Here is a 21,561-nt window from a genome sequence, read left to right as displayed (position 1 = left end):
GTCTCTTTAGCCCATACTTGACTGACCCAGGCTTCCCTGGTAGCTCAGCTGGTAAAGAATCCACCTGCAATGCAGGAGACCCTGGTTCAATTCCTGGATCAGAAAGTGATAGGCTACCCATTCCAGTATTCTTGGACCTACCTGGTGGCTTAGATGGTAAATAACCCACCCGCAATGTGGGAGACGTGGGTTCAACCCCTGGGTCGGGAAGATCCCCTGGAGAAGGGAACAGCTACCCACTGCCCTAACCCTAACTCTGCAGTGTTCTGGCCTGGAGAATTCCATGGACATAGGGGCCTGGCAGGCTACAGGTCATGGGGTTGAAAAGAGTCAGATACGACTGAGTGGTTTTCACTCACTTCACTGACTGGCCCAGGTGCTCCATTCTTGGTGCTCCCTTTGGACTTTAACCAGATCCACTTTAGAACAACTGTGTTGTATGTTTCTCAACAGTTCATGTTTCTAACCATGAACTTGATAATGACTCAACTGTTGGAACATACCTGTTCTGCTGGGACTTAATCAGAGTGTTTGGGTTTTCACTCCAGCTCTGTAATTGTCAACTGATTGCTTCATGGTGGCTCAGTTTATCTATTGGCTGAGGATATTAATAGCACCCCCCTCCACCCACTGCCATATAGGTTTGTTAAAAGAATAAAGGAGTTAATATGTGTGTTTAGAATAGTGTCAAGTAAACATTTAATAAGTTGTAGTTATTATCTGGACCAAAACTGAGAACCAGGTTATTAAGAAATGCATTACTAAGTTGTTTTTTTTTTTTTTTTTAAAGAAAACAAAGCATGTTCTGAGCTAAAACAAAAATGAGGCTAAGTTTCTTTTAATAAAGATACTCCCAAAATACACCTAAATAATAGAGCTGAATTGTAGAAGATGTTCCCACTCTCATGAAAAAGCCTAGCATGGAGCAGTCCATCATTGCTACAGTCCACAGGGTCTTTCAAAAACCCATCTCCATTCATGTTATTACTCTCAGGGAGCTGGTCTCGCAGAGTACAAGGGTCCTGTCTCCCATCTGTATTGCAGACCTCGGGGAAGTGAAAAGTCAGGAGAAGTGCTCTTAGCCTGAAGGAGAGGAGCCAGAAGTTGCCTGTATCATTTATGGTCCTATTCCTGTGTCCCAGACAGTCACATGACCACAGTTACTGCATGGGAAGCTGAGAGGGTTTCCCGCAGTTGGACTGGTTAGAATGCCAGCTCTGCCACTGAATGGCTGTGAGACTTTGGGGAAGTTGCTTCACCTCTCTGTGCCTATTTTCTTGTTTTTAAAGTGGAGGTAAGTGAAGCACCTGAAAAGTGAAATTTAGTCACTCAGTTATGTCCGACTCTTTGCAACCCCGTGGACTGTAGCCCGCCAAGCTCCTCTGTTCACGGAATTCATCAGGCAAGAATACTGGAATTGCCATTTCCTTCTCCAAAGTGAAGCACCTACCGTGCTTCAGTTAACCCAAAGCATGGAGTTACCTTGAGGATTCCATTAAGTTAATTAAGATATAGGAATCATTCAGGACAGTGCCTAGCACAAAGGAAGCATTATGTATGTATGTGTCAGTGACCATGATTATTTTACCAAAAGATAGGAAGGAATATGATTATTGGGGAACAGTGAACAGTCTCTTCCATGAGAGGACACCCAGAGACTGGGCTCCCAGCCTGCCTCATTAGCTGAAGTTTCTGGGTGGCTGCAACTTTGTTATAATCACTGCGGGTCCCAGGAACTTTTACACTCCTGTCTTGCACAGGTCTTGTTTAGGCCTCCCTTGGGTCAGTACGAGAAAGGTTTATTAGCTGTGTTTACAGCTTTGACCTCTTAGTTTCTCATTTCTAGCTCTTCCTTCACTGTGGCTTGTCATTAATATACCAAAGAAGGAAATTAAAGGAAACATTCTGTTTACAACTATATTAGTTTATAACATTCATTCTTCATTATAGTAGTTATAGTAGTAAAAAGATGACTGTAAAGTGAAGTCCATTTCCTGTTGGTGTTAATCAGAAAATGTGTATAAATGGGAAATGGAATTGCAATATGCAATCCAGCTGTTTCTAACTTTTGCTTTTTTCCCCCAGATATTATCCCCTGCGTTTATAGTAACAATGGGCTGCATGGTGTAAGTGCATACTTCCCTTTGCAGTTCCCAAACTTGACTGCTTGGTCCAGGAAATTGTTCGCTCTGCATGTGCCATGAGAGTGGGATGTTAGACCAAGTCAGTGGGAAATACTGTCTGCCATGTCTTCCGCTTGGTGATTCACAGGACATATTAGCATATTATGGATGTGAGCAGATAAACTTGCTTAATTTTCTTTAATTCACTTGACAGACTGACTTCAAAATGAATTTTTTGGTTTATTGAGTTGGGTAGTGATGCTGTAACTATTTCTGGTGAACAGGATTCTATATGTACTGGCTTGGACAGTATGAAAAATCCCAGTCTGCCTCCCAAGTTTAATGCAGATCAGGCTGCTAATTGTATGAGATGCCTGCAGTTCCTGATCTTAACTGCATTCGAGTCAAGGTGTGAACATAAGGCCTAATACCCTATTCATCTGGAGGGAAACCACCAGAAAGACATGGAAGTTTGACATTGCCTGATTAGTGGTGCTGAAAATTCTTTTTTTAGGAATTAATCTCTTCTTTTAGGTAACAGGAATTTCAGACTTAAAATTTTCAACAGTCTCTGTCTTTAGACCCTAGAAATAATTTTCCTTCTCTAATGATAAATTACAGGGGTTAGAAGTTTGACTAGGATTGTACATAAAATAAATAAGTATATCTGTGTCAAGAATATCTATAGTAGAAATGGAAAACTTGGCAATCTTTTACAAGTTTTAAAAGTTCAAGAATGATAGGTACAAAGAGGTTTTGGTAGAGTAACAGCTTTCACAGCTGTGAAAAACCAAGCTCTCCTTGTGTGCCTGAGAAAATCTATGCATGAATGGTCTTTTCAATGTGGCCATTTAACAATTTAGACACATTGTGGCCTTCTTTTGAGTATAAATTTAAATCTTCTTCCTGTCCTCAGGGTTGATTTTATTTCTAGGTCTTGTTTCAGATCTAAATTGAAGTCCACCTTTATTTAATGAAATATATACTTTTAAAACATTTAATTCATTTGAAAAATACACTCAACATAGATTTTTTAAAAAGATACTGAAAATATAAGAACTAAATCATACAGTAGTTTCTAACAATAATCACTTAATATTTTAGTGTGCTTATTTCAGTCTTCCCTATTAAGTATTTTGAACATGTTAGAGATGATACCATATGCATATTTTTTATTCTTTGGTTTTCAAAATCCTTTTTCATTGCTATAAAAAAATTGCAGTAAATATAATTTCATCATATAGAATTAGAATTATCAACTTAATCCATTATTATTAAACATTTAGGTTATTTACAGTCTTTTGCCATTATAAATAATGACATAGTTAACATTTTTGTGCATAAAACTCATATTTCAAAACTATGTTGTGAGGATAGATTCCTTCAAATTAGAATTACTAACTCAAAGAACATAAGTACATTTATTAAGGCTGTTGATACATGTTACTAATTATTTTACAGTGAGGTTGTGCCAATTCAGTCTTACCAGTGATATACTTGAGTTCTGTGTCATTTCAACAGTTTGATAATTTTATTGGCAAATAACAATCTTGCTTTAATTTCATTTTCTGATTACTGATGAGATTGAACATTAAAAAGAAATGTCCATTAGCCATTGTTTCTTCTCTGTGAATTTTCTATTCATGTTCTTTGCTTATTTTTCTGTAGTATATCTGTGAGGATGTCTGTTTTTTCCTTTTACTTGTAGCAGCATTTACCTATTAATGTTATTAAGCTTTTTCATATTATTACCAGTGGTTTTTCTAGTTTTGTTGGACATATAATTTTAGAGTTCTTGATATGCAAAAGTTTCACATTTTTACATATTTAAATGTACCAATATTTAGTTTGTAGGTTTTTTTTTTTAAACTGTGCTGTGGCTCAGAGGTTAAAGTGTCTGCCTGGAATGCGGGAGACTCAGGTTCAATCCCTGGGTTGGGAAGATCCCCTGGAGAAGGAAATGGCAACCCACTCCAGTACTCTTGCCTGGAGAATCCCATGGAGGGAGGAGCCTGGTAGGCTACTAGTCCATGGGGTCACAAAGAGTCGGACACAACTGAGCGACTTCACTTTACTTTATGTTTAGAACATTATTATTGACTTAAGTAGGGCTTTCCATGGAGAAGACAATGGCATCCCACTCCAGTACTCTTGCCTGGCAAATCCCATGGATGGAGGAGCCTGGTGGGCTGCAGTCCATGGGGTCACTAGGAGTCGGACACGACTAAGCGACTTCACTTTTACTTTTCACTTTCATGCATTGGAGAAGGAAATGGCAACCCACTCCAGTGTTCTTGCCTGGAGAATCCCAGGGGCGGGGGAGCCTGGTGGGCTGCCATCTATGGGGTCGCACAGGGTCAGACACGACTGAAGCGACTTAGCAGCAGCAGCAGCAGGGCTTTCCTGGTGGCTCAGTGGTAAAGAATCCACCTACCAGTGCAGGAGAGGCAAGAGATGCCAGTTTGATCCCTGGATCTGGAAGATCCCCTGGAGTAGGAAATGGTGCCCCACTCCAGTATTCTTGCCTGGAGAATCCCATGGGCAGAGGACCCTGTGGGCTACAGTTCACGGGGCCACAAAGAGTTGGACATGACTAAGCACTTATATGATAAATACTCAACTTTGGAATTTTTGTGTGGAATGTAACATGCAGCTCTAAGAAATTTTTTTTTCAAAGTAGATGGTTGGTTTCTATACACGATTGAATAATCCAATTTCTTTTGCATTGTCTAGTGACCCTTACATCATCTTACATTACTTTATGTAGCCAAGGGTCTGTTTCTGGGGTGTTTCTTCTCCGTTGGCATGTGGTTTTTGTTCTCAAGTAATACATTGTTTTAATTCTTACAGCAGTAATACTAGTTTTATATCTTCTTTTCCTCCAGTTACTACCCCTTATTTCTAATTTAGTGTTCTTGGTTAGACTAGAATTTATTTTAGAATGGTGTTTAATAAAAATGGTAATGGTAAGCATTCTTGTTTTGTTCCTGATTTTTAATATAAATGCTTTTTATTTTACTCTTTTACCTTTAAAAATTATGAAAAGAAAATATTGTTTTATTCTCAACTCTTAATGACATTAATCTGAAACAGATGAAGACTTCTATCAAATGCATTTTCAGTGTCTGTATTAAGTATGCATTTTTTAAAAATCCCATTTAATATAACCAGTCTTAGAAAGTTTGGAGAAGGCAATGGCACCCCACTCCAGTACTCTTGCCTGGAAAATCCCATGGATGGAGGAGCCTGGTAGGCTGCAGTCCATGGGGTCACCAAGAGTCGGACACAACTGAGTGACTTCACTTTCAGTTTTCACTTTCATGCATTGGAGAAGGAAATGGCAACCCACTCCAGTGTTCTTGCCTGGAGAATCCCAGGGACGGGGGAGCCTTGTGGGCTGCTGTCTATGGGGTCACACAGAGCCGGACACGACTGAAGTGACTTAGCAGCAGCAGTAGCAGCAGTCTTAGAAAGTTACACATTTGGAATTATTTCTAATTATCTCTAATTTTAGACTTTTTTCTTCATAGTGAAAGAGAATTCTTTATATAAAACTTTCATTTGGTATATATTTTATATTTTTGCTTTTTTAGCCCAAAGTTTTTAGATACTGAAGAAACTATTTATGTTAACTGCTTTTGAAATTCATTTACTTTTTGCTGTATAATGCTGTGTAACAGATCATACCCAAACTCAGTGACTTGAAAAAAACAAGCATTCGTTCTTGTGAGTGCGGGTTGGTTGAGATGGCTCTGCTCCAAGGTGTGATCGAGTGGCTCTGCTTACGCTGTGTTTGTGGGGTTTGGATCTCCTCCACATGTCACTTGTCCTCTTTGGCAGGCTGGCTGGGATATACTCTTCCTATGGCCGTGACAGAGGCTAATCCTAGCTGCCAAGCACAACTCAGATCCCTGCTTGCATCATACGTTCACATTCAGTTGGCTAAAGCAACTCACTTGGTCCAACCCAAAATCCAGGGCAAGGAGGTTAACTGGAAGTATAAAGTCATGTCAAAGGGCATGTTTTCAGGGAGGAGTGAAGAACTGGGACCAGTATTTCAGTCTACCACATACAGTTTATGCACCTGTCTTTATTGAGGTGATGAGATTAAAATAAAGAAATATTGGAGTGATACATGAATGTGTGGGCTTTAATTTGGTAAGATTATTAATTGGTGACCAGTGTGGAGTGTAAGATGGTAATAATTCTAGAGATTTCCATATTAAATGAAGTAAGTCAGACAGATAAGTATCATATGATATCATGATATCATAACTATCATGATATCATAATATATGTGTATTTATATGTATAACTGAATCACTTTGCTGTACACTTGAAACTAACACAACATTGTAAATCAACTATACTTCAAGTTTTAAAAATGGTTAAAAAGAACACATGATTACTAATGGCAGAGCTGTGACTCAAACTGCCCTCTCTCCCAGAAAAGACGGTGCTAAGTCAAGAATAAGATAAAGTGATAAATCTTTACCTGGTCTTGAATTGTACAAATCTTTTACTGTATTAAGTTCATTTCTCGTTATACTTTAGTTTTTTCCCTTTGTGTCATATTTTCTCTTTTTGTTGTTGCTTTAGTCACTAAGTCATGTCCAACTCTGGCAACCCCATGTACTGTAGCCCAGCAGGTTCCTCTGTCCATGGGATTTCCCAGGCAAGCATACTGAAGTGGGTTGCCATTTCCTTCTCTAGGGATCTTCCCAGACCAGGGAGCAAACCTCTGTATCTCCTGCGTTGCAGGCGGGTTCTTTACCACTGATCCAAGGGGCTCATTTTCTCTTCTAAGAATAAAAAATTATTGCAGGGTAATACTTAAACAATAATTTTCACCCCTAGGGTAAAAAAAATAGGTTCTTTGATATAAAACACTAATATTAATGTCTTTAATCAGAGCTATTTTGGACTGTTGAAGCCAATGGCAGAATAAAAGATGTAGTCATCAGTGTTTCAAAAATAATATAAACAGCCTTCTCTATGCCTCATGCTTTGTGTACCGGCCGATATTCACTGAAAAAAAAACTATTGTTTGCCCTCCAGTGATGCTAAAAAATCAAAGATTCAGTACAGTATAAAAACAAAAAGAAAACCCCTATCTGGTGTTTTTTTCTAGCAGCAGTACCAGTTTAAAATGAAAAAGGGAGGAGAAAGACTTAAGATAATATGCACATTGCTAAGTATTAGATAATAAATATTTTTCTTTTCGCGAATAGTTCTGTGGACTGGATTTGCTTTGCATGCTCTTTTCTTTCCTGTGAAGAAGCAGCAGGTGGGGGTGTGCAACCTTCTTTAGTTGCAGGAGTTGAATGAGTGTGGAGAAAACAGACAGAACAGGGGTCAATGAGGGGTGTGCTGCTGATGAGGCTGGAGTTAGGGCCTCTCGGGACAGCTTTACCCTCCTCTCCCACCCCTAAACGGCTCCCAAATCCAAGCTGCAGGATGTTAGGCCTTCTTCCTACTTTATGGGAAGGGAAAGTGAGGTTCTGAGATGTTCAGGGACTTGTGTGAATGTGGAACTCCATGCAGGGCCAGAGTGGGGCCTCCGTCCTGCCTTCCTGCTGTACCTTTTGCTGCAGAGAGGCTGAGTGAGGATGTGTGGGTGTATACATCCCGGAAGAAGGGCTGAAAATCTACTGTGTGTGGGAGCAGTTCTGTGTTCCCGATAACACAGAATGTTTTAATGTTTCGCCTTGGGAAATACTGTGGTACAGGGAAGCTGGAAAACCTCAAGATAAAAAGCAACGTGCAAGTGTATGAACGGCTGCACCTCAACTGCCATAAAGACTTGAGGGGTCTTTGGATAGCCACAGCTTCACCCTTCTGAGACAGGATCCTGGTATTTGAATTGGAGGAAATGCCTTCTCCATATTGAATTGAAATGTTTGAAAGAGGTTTGGGAATCTCTTTTTAATATTGAAATTGTACCTCTGTGTTGCTATCTTTGTAGCTGAGAAAACAGTCTCATCTTAGGTAAGTTCACAGCATGAGCTCGGAAAAGAATTGGAGCTAGAAATCCTCTCTTGATCCCTTAAACAGCTATCATTATTTCCATACCAACATGGTGACTGTTTCATTGAGACTTTCCTTGGTTTTAAGGTACCATGTAGAGGTGAAGGTGAGGTACACAAAGACACAGGAACTCCTCAAAGAGCGTCCAATCCAAATGTGTGTGTGCATAGCCTCTGTAGTTGTGTCTGACTCTTTGTGACCCCGTGGACTGTAGTCCACCGGGCTCCTCTGTCCATGGGATTCTTCAGGCAGGAATACTGGAGTGGGTTGCCATGCCCTCCTCCAGGGGATCTTCCCAAGCCAGGGATCGAACCTGGATCTCTTATGTCTCCCACATTGGTGGCAGATTCTTTCCCACTAGTGCTACCTAGGAAGCCAACAGATACATATGATAGCTCAAATAATGAGGCTGTAGTGATGCTTTACTGACTATGCCAAAGCCTTTGACTGTGTGGATCACAATAAACTGTGGAAAATTCTGAAAGAGATGGGAATACGAGACCACTTGACCTGCCCCTTGAGAAATCTCTGTGTAGATCAGAAGCAACAATTAGAACTGGACATGGAACAACAGACTGGTTCCAAATAGGAAAAAGGAGTATGTCAAGGCTGTATATTGTCACCCTGCTTATTTAATGTATATGCAGAGTACATCATGAGAAACGCTAGGCTGGAAGAAGCACAAGCTGGAATCACGATTGCTGGGAGAAGTATCAGTAACCTCAGAGATGCAGATGACACCACCCTTATGGCAGAAAGTGAAGAGGAACTAAAGAGCCTCTTGATGACAGTGAAAAAGGAGAGTGAAAAAGTTGGCTTAAAGCTCAACATTCAGAAAACGAAGATCATGGCATCTGGTCCCATCACTTCATGGGAAATAGATGGGGAAACAGTGGCTGACTTTATTTTTTGGGGCTCCAAAATCACTGCAGATTGTGACTGCAGCCATGAAAATAAAAGACACTTACTCCTTGGAAGGAAAGTTATGACCAACCTAGACTGCACATTAAAAAGCAGAGACATTACTTTGCCAACAAAGGTCTGTCTAGGCAAGACTATGGTTTTTCCAGTAGTCGTATATAGATGTGAGAGTTGGACTATAAAGAAAGCTGAGCACCAAAAATTTGATGCTTTTGAATTGTGGTGTTGGAGGAGACTCTTGAGAGTCCCTTGGTCTGCAAGGAGATCCAACCAGTCCATCCTAAAGGAGATCAGTCCTGGGTGTTCATTGGAAGGACTGATGTTGAAGCTGAAACTCCAGTACTTTGGCCACCTGATACGCAGAGCTGACTCATTTGAAAAGACCCTAATGCTGGGAAAGATTGAAGACAGGAGGAGAAGGGGATGATAGAAGATGAGATGGTTGGATGGCATCACCGACTCAATGGACATGAGTTTGGGTAAGCCCTGGGATTGGTGATGGACAGGGAGACCTGGCGTACTGTGGTTCATGGGGTGGCAAAGAGTCGGACACGACTGAGCGATGGACTGAACTGAACTGAATGGTGTAAAGCCAGTGCCAGGCACTTATTTCCTGGTTTACATGTACCTTCTTATGCACAGTTGCAGCAGCGTGTTAGTGTGTTCACTATTGTGGTGAATTGACATGCACGCCTGGAGACAGGGATCAAGGTATGGGGTTTGTCAGACTCCACGCTTCGTTTTCACATCTGTTGTCTCTAGTGTCCCTGGCCTGTTCATCCGCAGCGTCTCAGTTACAGTAGTTGCTTGTGGTTTATCTGTGCTCGTGACAGAGATGTTGCTTTCGAGGGAGGGCAGCGCCTTCAGTCTGTAACAGGAAGCGAGGCTGCCTCTGGAATGTGGCCATTTGGTGCTGACGGTGCCTGCTCTCCTGTAGTGTACATTCTCATTCCCGTCCTCACAGGTAGTGCTCTGTGAGTTCAGGCTGGTTAAGATCCAATGTGATGCCTCTGCAGTGTTCTGGAAGCCCTTGGCATGCCCTCTCTCGCTGTTATTTCCTATAGAAAAGTCTTTTTGACAAATGCATTTTTTTAGGTGGCAGGTGTCTTCTCAAGAATGTATCTTTGTGTTGTTTGCCAGGAGATGACTTGAATTTAAAAGTTGTCAGTATTGGCTACTGGAAACTGCACAGTTTGGAGTCAGGCAAAACTGGGTATAGATTTGAGTGCTGCCTGCTGCTTCTCGACTTCTCAGGTAATGCGGTGGTAAAGAAGCTGCTTGCCAATGCAGGAGACTCAAGAGATATGGATTCGATGCCTGGGTCAGAAAGATCCCCTGGAGTAGAAAATGGCAAGCCAGTCCAGTATTCTTAGCAGGAAAATCCCATGGACAGAGGAGCCTGACGGGCTACAGTCCATAGGGGCACAAAGAGTCAGACATGGCTGAGCACATATTCATGTACTGCCCGTTTCCAGCCGCGTGATTCATGTGTGGTCCAGTCATTCGAGCCTGTTACCTGCCCTCTAGGAGCCTCCCTCACAAGGCCTCTTGGCACATAGTAAGTGCACAGCAAATGCCATTAAAAAGAATTAATGTGTGAACTCTGGATTTTAAACCGAAAGAAACCATATATTACTTTGCGGGGTTTCTTACAAGTGTTTTTCATTGTCCCCTGCAGCTTCTAAATAAATACTAATTATTTGCCCTGCATATATGATGAGCTACATTTTCATCACATGTTTATTCAATAAGTGGAATTTTTTTAAGTCTCCAGTTTTTTTTTTTAACTGTGAAGCTTGAAAGGCAACTTGTGGGTTTGAATAAGAATAGCCCTGTTTAGCAGCCGAAACAGATGTGCCCGCAGCGCTTGGAGTCTTGTTTTTACAAAGTTGCTGGCTGGAAACCTTGCCAGGCCAGAGAGCATTCTAACTTTCTTTCATAGACTAGTCATTTTTTGCCTTTATGAGCAGGATCTCATCTGTCTGTCTGGGCTTTGCTCTGCTGCACAAAAGACAGACCGTCTGTCATGCAGTTGGCTTGGCAGGTGTTAGTGCCTGTTGCGTGCCCAGGCACTAAGGATGGATTCACATTCCGGGGGCAGGAGGGTGGCGTGGGGAAGGGACCAGGCAGGGAGGTGAGAAGGGCATTGGGAAGATCTGGTGACAGTGCTTGCCTTGCATTAGATCAGAGGTCAGAGGGGAGGCTGTGAAAGCAGGAGAGGGAGACCATGCCGAAGGGTGGGGCTTGTCCCAGGCGTCTGTTACAGGTCGTCGTCTATGCCAGACCTAGGGGATGAACACAGCCACCATCGTACTTTCCGCATGATTCTCTCAGGCGAAGCACACTGACTGAAACCGCCCACCCTGGCCAGGCACCATAGTAACCATTTGCATGAGTTGTTTCATGTCAGGAGGTCCTGGTAAGGAACACAGAACTAATAAGCTACCACCAACCAGAAGAATTCGGGAAAGGTCAAAAGGAGACACCATGTGTCTGACCACCTCCCAGAATCCTTCTTGGCTAAGCAGTGGATGCACCACCAGGAAGGACTTTGAGTCAGAATGAATAGTCGGAGACAACCAGGAAGCTAATTCCATCACCATAAAGCCTGAGACTGCAAGCCAGGTGGCAGAGCAGTTCTCCTGTTCTGGAGAGAGAAGCTTCCCTCACCGTGCTGCTCTTCTCCTGGGTGCCCCTTCCCCATAAAAATCTCTTACTTTGTCAGCACGCATGTCTCCTCGGACAATTCATTTCCGAGTGTTGGATAAGAGCCCACTCTCGGACCCTGGAAGGGGTCCCCCTTCCTGCAGCGTTTCTGTGAGGCAGGAATCTGGGCAGTACTCAACCAGGCAATTCTTCTGTCCCGTGTGGGATCAACCTAGGTCACCTGGTGTAGTCAGCTGATGGATGGGCTGGTCTGGAGGGTCCACGGCAGCTTTAGTCACATGTGTGGTAACCTAGCAGGCTGTCGGAAGGCTGGGCTCAGCCGGGACTGCTGACTGGAGCCACCTCCACGTGGCCTGCTTGGCATGGCAGTGGGGCGGGGGGGCAGTGTCCCAGCTTCCTTACGATTCAGCTCTGAGCTCCCAAGAGACAGAAGTTCTAAGGCTTTTACAAGACCTGGTTTTGCAAGTCTCAGCATGTCACTTTCTTCCCATCCTGTTGGCAAATAAGCCACTAAGGCCAGCCCAGGTGTGGGGAGATGGAGTTAGACTCATGGTCCCTGGGAGAAGTAATGGGAACTTCTGGCAATTTTTAATTGACCATGTTGTGTACCTTGATAGAGCCATTGAGAGACGTAAGGCGGGAAGTTGCATGATGGGTAGATGACATCATCAAATGTACTCTTAGATTTGGAGGCAGATGACGTGTGCTCACGGTTGGAATTGGGGTGGTGTGGGTGGAGTCCTGATTCAAGGTTCTTGGCTGTGAGGAGATTAGAAAGAGAGAGGAGGCGCTGAGTGAGGCTCTGTGTTGGAGAAGCTTGCTTGTTTTTACTTGGCGGTTTGCTCTGAAGATGGGTGAAGTCATCAAAGACCCATTCTCTTCCAAATCACACTGGCCTCTTAACTGATGACATGCCATTGAAAGTCTGTCTTCTGTCTTTGGTGATACAACTTTCTCCTGGTCCTGATTCTTTCCCCTGTGACTAAGAAGGGTTTACTTATTTATTTGAAGATATAAAAGGTATTTCTTGCCGTATCTGTGCGTCTCTACTCCGCCGATTGAAATTAAAATGTTTCCGTATATGTTAAGTTGACATTCCTGGTTTTTGTGTTTTCATCTTTATATTAAATATGGCTTTGGGGTTGTGAGTAGAAGAAAGCAATCTGAGTTAGCTAAAACCAGAAAGGATTTCATGAACAGGGGTCAGAGTACATCTGGGCCAAGAGATGCCCTTAAGGATCCTCTTTCCATCTCTTTTCATTGCTTGTCCCTGTTCATCTGCTTTGCTCCTCACTTCTCTGCTGCTTCATCACAGAACAGACTGACATCCCCCAGCTCCCATGCCTACAGTTTGCAGCTCTGGCCATCCACACAGACTGGTGAGTTGTCTCTGGGTCCCAGATTTGTGTTTCTGAGATGAGACTGTCATTGGCCAATTTGGACCAAATGTCTGCCACCAGCCACTCAGTGGGGAGGGTGCTGGCTTGGCTATTTCATTCAGATGTAGTACTGGGCTTACCTTAGGGTGTTCAGGGCTGGATTCCCTAGAAGGGATGTCATAGTGAGCAGATCTCTTAAAAAGCACCTGCCACGTTTTTTGACTAGTTTCATTGACTAGCAGTGTGTCGTTGAGAGAAAGGTGCAGTGGAGAGCTGGGCAAATGTGAGGGGACCGGACCCCTTGCCAGATCTTGTACCAGTTGTTCTAAGGCCACAGTGATGAAAACGGCCCTTTCAATTGTTTAGGCCCTGCCTTTGATTCACATATGTTTCTGTTAATACAGGGTGCTCATCCTGGTGTAAGTGATGTGCAAATATATTAAGACACAGTTGATTTATAATGGTTGTTTAATCAGGGATATGTTCATTAGAGTAGCGATCACAGGTATGTTTAAGAAAATCATGGCCATTATTCTGATCTTGCCTCCAAAAAAGGAGAGAGGAGTAAGACTTGAAACAAATGATTTCTGTACTCTGGAGACATTTTCTGTAGCTGATATTCCTTTATGATGGAGATGGAAACAGATTAAAAACACAGCAGGAATAACGTCTGGTAATTTAAATCCATTATCATACTGCAGCTACAGAATAGTAAAACAAACACCACAAACCCTTGTTCCAACTTTTGCTGTTCCCCTTGGGCCTCGTGTCCCCTTTGCTATACAGCCCACTGTGCTCTCTGGGTGAGATGGGCGAGTGGCAAAGGCAGGATTTCCAGGAGCCGCCACCCACGTCACCCCTGACTTTGGTGCTTGGAGGGAGCCTCAGAGTTGTCGTGTTTATCCACACAAATTTGAAACAATTCCTCTTTTGGTTCTCTTCAAAAGAACTTCTGCCAAGAGGGAGCTGGAGAGTAAACATGGCATGAGACAGAAGTCAGAATGTACAGCGACCTGTAATCTAGATTAGAAAATACAGGTGAAAACGGAAACGCTCTTGCAAGCCTGCATTCTTTTTAAACACTGGTATTGGCTTTCAGGCAGGGGTCCCCAGTGACCCCCCCCCCAAAAAAAAAAAAAAACCGGGGGACTGCGCAGCAGGAGGTGGGCAGGTGAAGCTCCCCATTGCTCACATTACAGTCTGAGCCCCACCTCCCGTCAGATCTGAGATGGCGTTAGATTCTTCCCTGGTGGCTCAGACGGTAGATCATCTGCCTACAATGCAGGAGACCCGGGTTTAGGCCCTGGGTCAGGAAGATCTCCTGGAGAAGGATAATGGTAACCCACTGCAGTACTCTTGCCTGGAAAATCCCATGGACGGAGGAGCCTGGTAGGCTACAGTCCGTGGGGTCGCAAAGAGTCGGACACGACGGAGCAACTTCACTTTCTTAGATTCTCATAAGAGAGTGGACCCTACTCTCATGTAGGTCCTCATGAGAGAGCTGCTCATGCCAGGGGTCTAGGTTGTGTGTTCCTTATGACAGTCATCCCCAAACCATCCCCCCCACCTACCCCCTGGTCTGTGGAGAAATTGTTTTCTACAAAATCTATCCCTGGTGCCAGAAAGGTTGGGGACCACTGGCTTAAGGTATTAATTTAGGGGAATCTGCTTAAGGACAAGTACTATTTCCCAGGTGACTTTTTAAGATATTTGATAGTTTGTGGACTAAAACTCTTCTTTTATACCTTCGGGCTTTGTAATGGGCAACCTTATAGAGGCATACTTTGTTTAATTTTTGAAGGCTAGCTTTCACTAACCTGACAGTATAGGGTTCAAATAGCAATTGGAATGGAGGTAGAGAATTCAGAACTTTTAAGAATGCAAGCAACTAAATTTGATCTTCTTACAAATAAAGATCCTGCAGACATTAAGATGATTTGAGAGTGAGAGATGAGGTTTAATTAGTATGCTCTTTTCTAACCAATTCATTTAAAAATATTTCTTGAGTGTTTCTCCAGGGTCCATTAGGATGACGTTTGTTGAATTGAGCCGGCGCTAATAGAGCCTCTGCAGAATTCTCATTTGCTTATTTATACTTGGTCTCTTCTGAAAAGATTTGAAGAGTCTGACTTTCTAGAATAAGGAACCTATAATTACTTTGTATATCACTCTTAAATTAAGTTTCTGGAAGTGATTTGAATTTCATTACAGCCAAAGTCTCTAAGTCTGTTTTGTATCCCTTTTGTGGGGTGGTTAGTGGACAAGTCTTTATGAGCATTCCTGTCTTTTCCCTTAATTCCATCAGACTTTTATTCTGAATGCCTTTAAAAATCTACGAATAAATGAACTCTCTCATCTCTGTTTATAGGTACAATGGTGCTTTACCTAATGGAGACAGAGGCCGGAGGAAAAGCAGATTTGCTCTCTACAAGCGGCCAAAGGCTAACGGAGTCAAACCCAGCACGGTCCATGTGATATCCACTCCACAGGCGTCCAAGGTAGGGGACTCCTTGGAATGGGGAGGGCCGACAGTGGATCATGGGGGTCCTTGTCAGCGGCTCTTTCCTTTCAGCCTCATTTTTCTGTGGGCCGGTGTCTCAGCCATTTAAGCTGGGGAATCTTGGTTGTGAAAGGCTGTCGTGTACACAGCTCATTGTGTGTTTCACAGCATCTCTGACCTCTACCCACTAGAGGCCAGGAGCACATCCATCCCCATGCCCCCAACCACTTTTGGGACAACCAAAACTGTCTCCCAAACTTGGAACGTGTCCTCTGGGGGCTAGGAGGGTGGGCACACCTTCCCCTCTGTCCCCTACCCCCATCCCATAATGAACCACTGCTTTAGGATGTCGTGGTGTCAGCATATATCAATTGAGGATAGTTGTGGTTGAGAGAGAAATGATATTCCTTTTCCTGAAGAGTGTTCTGTATTAAATTTTGGTATAAACCTCATTAAGATTTGCTGTTTTCCTCTGTTACTTGAGTAGTGGGTGTTTTCACGTAATTTGCATGTACATGGAATTGAATTTGTGTAATTATTAGACTGGAAGTAAACAGAGCTAAGTGCAATAAGAAGTCTATGATACATTTTCTTGTAAGTGTGAAGTATATAAAATGTTCATTTTTTATGAATATTTCATTTGTTTTCTGATCTGTAAGTGTAGAGGAAATCTGAATTTCCATTCTGGTTTATATAGTCTACCTATTAGATTTTATAACAGTTTTTCTTTTAATTAAACATGTTACTTAATGTGTATAGTTTACTTTTTAGAAAATAATTATATCTACATGAAGTTATTTTCTATGGGGCACTGGCTGTATATATTTATCATAATGGGTTTGAACCATCTGGAATAAATAAGAGACTTTCGATTTTTTTTTTTTTTCTGAAAACCTGTGGTTCAAAGAGAAATGAACAGCTTCATGGAAGCATATATGGTGTTTATACTCAGAAACAGGTCACCTCTGTTAACCTTTTTATTTAAAAGTTCTTATTGTTTCTGAAGCAGCGCTATGGAAGAAGTTTGCAAGATTGTGCCAATTAAGAATCTCTTGTATTAGGGAGGGAACGGTTAGATCAGAATATATCAAATACCAAGGAAACAGGAAAGAATAATACAGAGTGGCCATATTTTTGGCTAGAGAAAGGGAAATAACGTGCAAGTTTTAGGAAGGGAAGGACACTCGCTAGGGTAAACAGAGGAAATCAGTCTTACTGATTCTGAGAAAAGGAGGAAGAGAAATGGAAACAGAATCTTGGAAAGTCAAAGAATTATGAGAAATATTTTATAGTCCAAAAATATTTGGAGGGGAAGGATACCAAGACAAATGTTTTTAAGCATGTGATGAGTGCCAAAAATACTCTGATATTATAGACATGGTCTTTATAATTTTGTCTATGTGTCAATATTTATCTTTTCTTCTTTTGGTTCTGTACTCCTTTATGTCTCCTTTTTTTACTCTCAGATTTTCTATTGATACAATGGCTTCAGATATTTAAAAAAATTATAGAAATCTTTGGTTACTTAGGCTTCATGTTATGGTAGGATGTGAAATATACCTTCCAATAGCTGCTCTTAGAATATCATGGGTCTTCCTTACCCCTTACCCACCTCCATCTGCTCCAGTTTTAGCTTTTTCTATTTTTACCTTTGTATCTAGATTTTATCTGATGATATTTAGATTATAAATCTTTTGGAAGCTGCCTAAATCTGTTTAAAAATATCATTGAGAATACTAATAGTAGGGGAAATTGTGTTTTGGTGTTACAACCTGGAAAAAATTTCTCAGAACCTCAGTTTCTCATTTATAAAATGAGTTTGTGATGGTCAGGAGCCATGTGGATTCAGGGAAGGTACTTTGGTTACAAGCAGCAGAAATGATTCTGGCTATATCATGCCAAAAAAAGCAAATGTGGAGACATTATTAAAGGTTAGGTTACAGATAGCTCTCTGAATTGGGGGAAATTTGAATAACCAGGTTTTGTGAGAGAAGTGAACCCGAGTGTCCACAGGAGTTAACATAGATATTCTTTCCAGGGTGTTATAAAGTGGCTCCACTTTTTTTAACTTTCAGGAAAGAGAATCCGATAGGTGTGCACAGGGTCAGTCAAGCATGACCAAGGGAGATGAGTGGACCCGACATATTTATCATGAGCTGATCACCTGCCCATATTGCCTTTCCCTTATTCATCTTGGGACCTGTATGTCCAGGGCCTCCTGCACAGTTCATCCTAGTAACTGACTAAGGTATCTGAACTGGTACCTTCCTCAGTCACAAATCCCTCTGTTTTTCTGTTCCCTTTTGAACTCCCACCCCCAGTTGGCATTGCCCAGCTGCTTCTGTTGCCACCTGCTCTGTTGGCCCTAGACAAAGTCTCTTATGTGTTAAACCTTTTTCTCAAATGCTGCTCCTCTACCTCACCTTAACTGAGTCCCTCTTTTTCCATCTCTTTAGTTCATGACACTAGAAATGATTTCATTTTGCTTCCATTTCAGTCTCTTCTTTTGTAACCCTACGTTTTCCCTCTGAATTCCCTCTTCCCCTTCTCCTTTGGACCTCACTGATCTATAGCCCACTCTTCTGCATGTTTCCATGACCCAGGCCCAAGCTCAGTCTCCCTGACTCTCCAGGCCCCATTCAGCCATATAGGAGCATCCATGGTGTAACCTTTTTTTAAAAAAAAAAAAAAAAAAAAATCCATGGTATAAATTGAAAAATTGTAACTGTTCAGTTTCAGAGACTGTCACTTCTGTTCCACTTTCCCTACTAATATGATGGACTTGAGAGCCCACTGTTGCTTAACCTCTACTGTTACCATGACCTCGAGTTCATTCTACTCGTGCATGCATGTACTTTGCTTAATCTGCTTTCATCCGGGCTTACAGTCCTTTAGCCTGTCCTTACTTGCCATGATTGTTAGTGTGTTTCTGGTCTTCCTTCCCACTCATCCTGTTTCCATCAGAAGGCCTGGGTATGTGGTGGTCTTGGCAAAAGCTGTTTGACCTGAACCAGCACGTGCTTTGCTGTGAAATTTCTAATGCTGCAATATTGGTAATGGATCATTTTTGAGTGGAATTGTACCCCTGAGGTCTATTAGGGTGAGGGTGGTTACTGTTCTTAGAACGTGAGGGCTTGGCCTCTTGACTAGGTTGTTTCTTCCCTCTGCCACAATCATTCCTTCTGCCCCACAGTCTGGGGAGAGACCAGGGAGACCCCTTTGCTGATGGTGGTGGCAGCTGGAAAATGGGCCCTCTTAATCTTCTATGCATCCCAGTATCCAAGCTAAGTCAGGTGAGGGTGGCAAGTGTGTGCCACTGTTGTGTAATTGCTATTTGTATAATCACTATTTTTATAATCTTCATTTGTGTACACATTTGCTCTTGAAATAGTAATACTCAAAGATATTTCTCCTGTTATGTAATGTGTTTTAAAAAAATGAAACAAAACCTGAAGCCTTGTTTTACTTTTAGCCGGTCTATTACATAGATATAGGGCATTTAGCAATTTACTTCCATTTGTGTTCAACGGATATTTATCTAGCCCTTTTCTGTGGCCAGGCATCATGCTAGGTATTGGATGTACTATAGGGACCAAAACATGTCTGCATGGAGCTATTTGTCTTGTGAGTAGGCAAACAATAAGTTATCATGTGGATACATATTTAACTGCACATTTTGAAGAGCATGGTGCAGAAAAAGAATAAGGGGCTGTGAGAAGAGGAGGTGCAGAGTTAGTCTGGGTGGATGGGGAAGGATCTCTAAGGAAGTGTCCTGTGAGCCTTGAGCTGAAGAATAAAGAGGAGTTAGTCAGGCGAGCAGAGAGGTCTGGAACTCTTAGGGTTCTGGTTGGAAAATAATTTTTTTTCCCCAAGGAGAAACATTGAAGGGTGTTGAGCAAAGAGCGTGGCATAATATGACTTAGAATTTAGGTCGATTTATGTTTGTTCATTTACTTTTCAGTGATGAGGGTGGACAATGATTTTACTCTTACTTAACCTGTAAGTAGTAGATGGTTGTGGTGGGGTTGGTGATGATGCCTGATGGGTAAATATTTTACTGGCAATGTGGTTTAAATTTAACAGCATTACTGTGGAAAACTCTTCATCATGGTTTCCCCTTCTTAGATTGTGTTTTATTGAAATCTCCTTTTTTGGAAATTTTTATTTTAAAAAAGAGATTGAGTAGCACTGTGTTCCAGTTGGCATTATTTCAGAATGGAAAGTATCAGTGGTCCTAAGAGTGATAGTTTAGAGAAAAATTAGGGCTATTTAGTGTGACTGTCACAACCAGGACTGCTTTTAAGCTATTTACATTGGGATGGCTCTGCTGGTTGATAAGATATTTAAACTCCTTATCAGTCAGTGAATGATGTAATAGTAAATGTGAAAAGTGGTAAAAGCTAATAATACACATTTGAATGTGAACTCATTAGTTCAGCTAATTTTCTGGGCTTTAGTGGGGTCTGTTTTTGCAGCAATCACGGTCTCTCCAGCCTGGGTCTTAGTGGCAGTAGTGGCATATCTCCACTGCACATTCCATGTGAAGCTGGAGCCTCCTGTGCTTTCAAAGAATCATCTGTTTATCGTTATCCTCAGATTTTTTAAATTGCTACAGCTTTTTAAATAGTTGAGTTTTAAATAGTTTTTATTTGGCTCCTTTCATTGTTACTGCACTATAATTCTTGAGTTAGTAGTGTCTGTTGTTTTGATATTTATAAGTGCAAGAACTAATTTTATTATATTATTATAAATGAAGAGGCAGCAAAATTTTATTGTCTTAGACATCATAAACATGAATATTCTGAATCTGTCAGGGGCGATAAAAAAGAAATATTAGTAGTAAGCTGAAATCCAGAATATCTCTTGATACTCCACAGGAATACAAACCTAAAACAAATGATTTGTATGTCTAGGATGAAACACAGATTGATTATTTTAACAAAAAACATAAACATGAACAGTCTGTCTTTTTAAAAATTTATTTTTTATTGAAGTATAGTTGAATTACAGTGTTGTGTTAATCACTGCTGTACGGCAAATGACCAACCTATCTTTATACCTCAAGGGACTAGCAAAAGAACAAACTTAAGCCCAAAATTAGTAGAAGGAAGGAAATAATAATAATAATAAAGGTAACAGCAGAAATAAGTGAATGAGCCCAAGGAGATTATAGAAAAGATTAGTGAAACTAAGAGCTGGGTTTTTATAAAATATTAACAAAAGAGACAAATCTCTAGCTGGATTCAGGAAGAATAAAAGAGGACTCAAAATTCAAAATGAGGAATGCATGTACACCCATGATGGATTCATGTCAATGTATGGCAAAACCAATACAGAATTGTAAAGTAAAATAAAAAATAAATAAATAAATTTTAAAAAAAAATTCAAAATGAAATAGATGTTACAACTATATTGTAGAAGTCAAAAGATCACAGGAGACTGATATGAACAACTATATACCAATAAATTGGTTAACATAGAAGAAATAAATTCCTAAAAACATAAACTCTACCAAGACTGAATCATGGAGAAACAGAAAATCTGAACAGATTGATTACTAGTAAGGAGATTGGATCAATAATCAAAAACCTCCCTACAGACAAAAGTCCAGGCCTAGACTTTAGTGAATTCTACTGAATGTTTAATGAAGAATTAATACCAATACTAATCCTTTTCAAATTCTTCCAAAAAGTTGAAGATGAGGGAACAGTTTTAAACTAATTTTTATAAGGCCAGTGTTACCCTAATACCAAAACCAGACAAGGACACTACAAGAAAAGAAAAAATACATGCCAGTATTCCTGATAAACATAGAAGCAAAAATCCTCAGTAAAATTTTAACAAACCAAATTTAGTAGTACATTAAAAGTGTACATCATACACTTTGATCAAGAGGGATTTATTCCAGGGAAGCAAGAGTGATAGAACAACTGCAGATTAATCA

The 21,561-nt window shown here is 41.2% G+C and overlaps 1 protein-coding gene across 1 annotated transcript in view; it reads left to right on the top strand.

The window, feature by feature from the left end:
* Window positions 1-21,561, top strand: part of PELI2 (pellino E3 ubiquitin protein ligase family member 2) — a 188,360-nt gene that overhangs the window by 37,760 nt on the left and 129,039 nt on the right. The window contains exon 2 of the mRNA XM_040226380.1: window positions 15,486-15,615. Coding sequence (XP_040082314.1) covers window positions 15,486-15,615 — 130 coding nt within the window. The remainder of the gene's footprint in view (window positions 1-15,485; window positions 15,616-21,561) is intronic.

The sequence above is a fragment of the Oryx dammah genome, unplaced genomic scaffold (genome assembly GCF_014754425.2).
Source record: "Oryx dammah isolate SB20612 unplaced genomic scaffold, SCBI_Odam_1.1 HiC_scaffold_26, whole genome shotgun sequence".
In the NCBI taxonomy this organism is placed as follows: Eukaryota; Metazoa; Chordata; class Mammalia; order Artiodactyla; family Bovidae; genus Oryx; species Oryx dammah.
The sequence above is the reverse complement of the archived record's forward strand: the minus strand, read 5'-3'. Positions and strand labels throughout refer to the sequence as shown.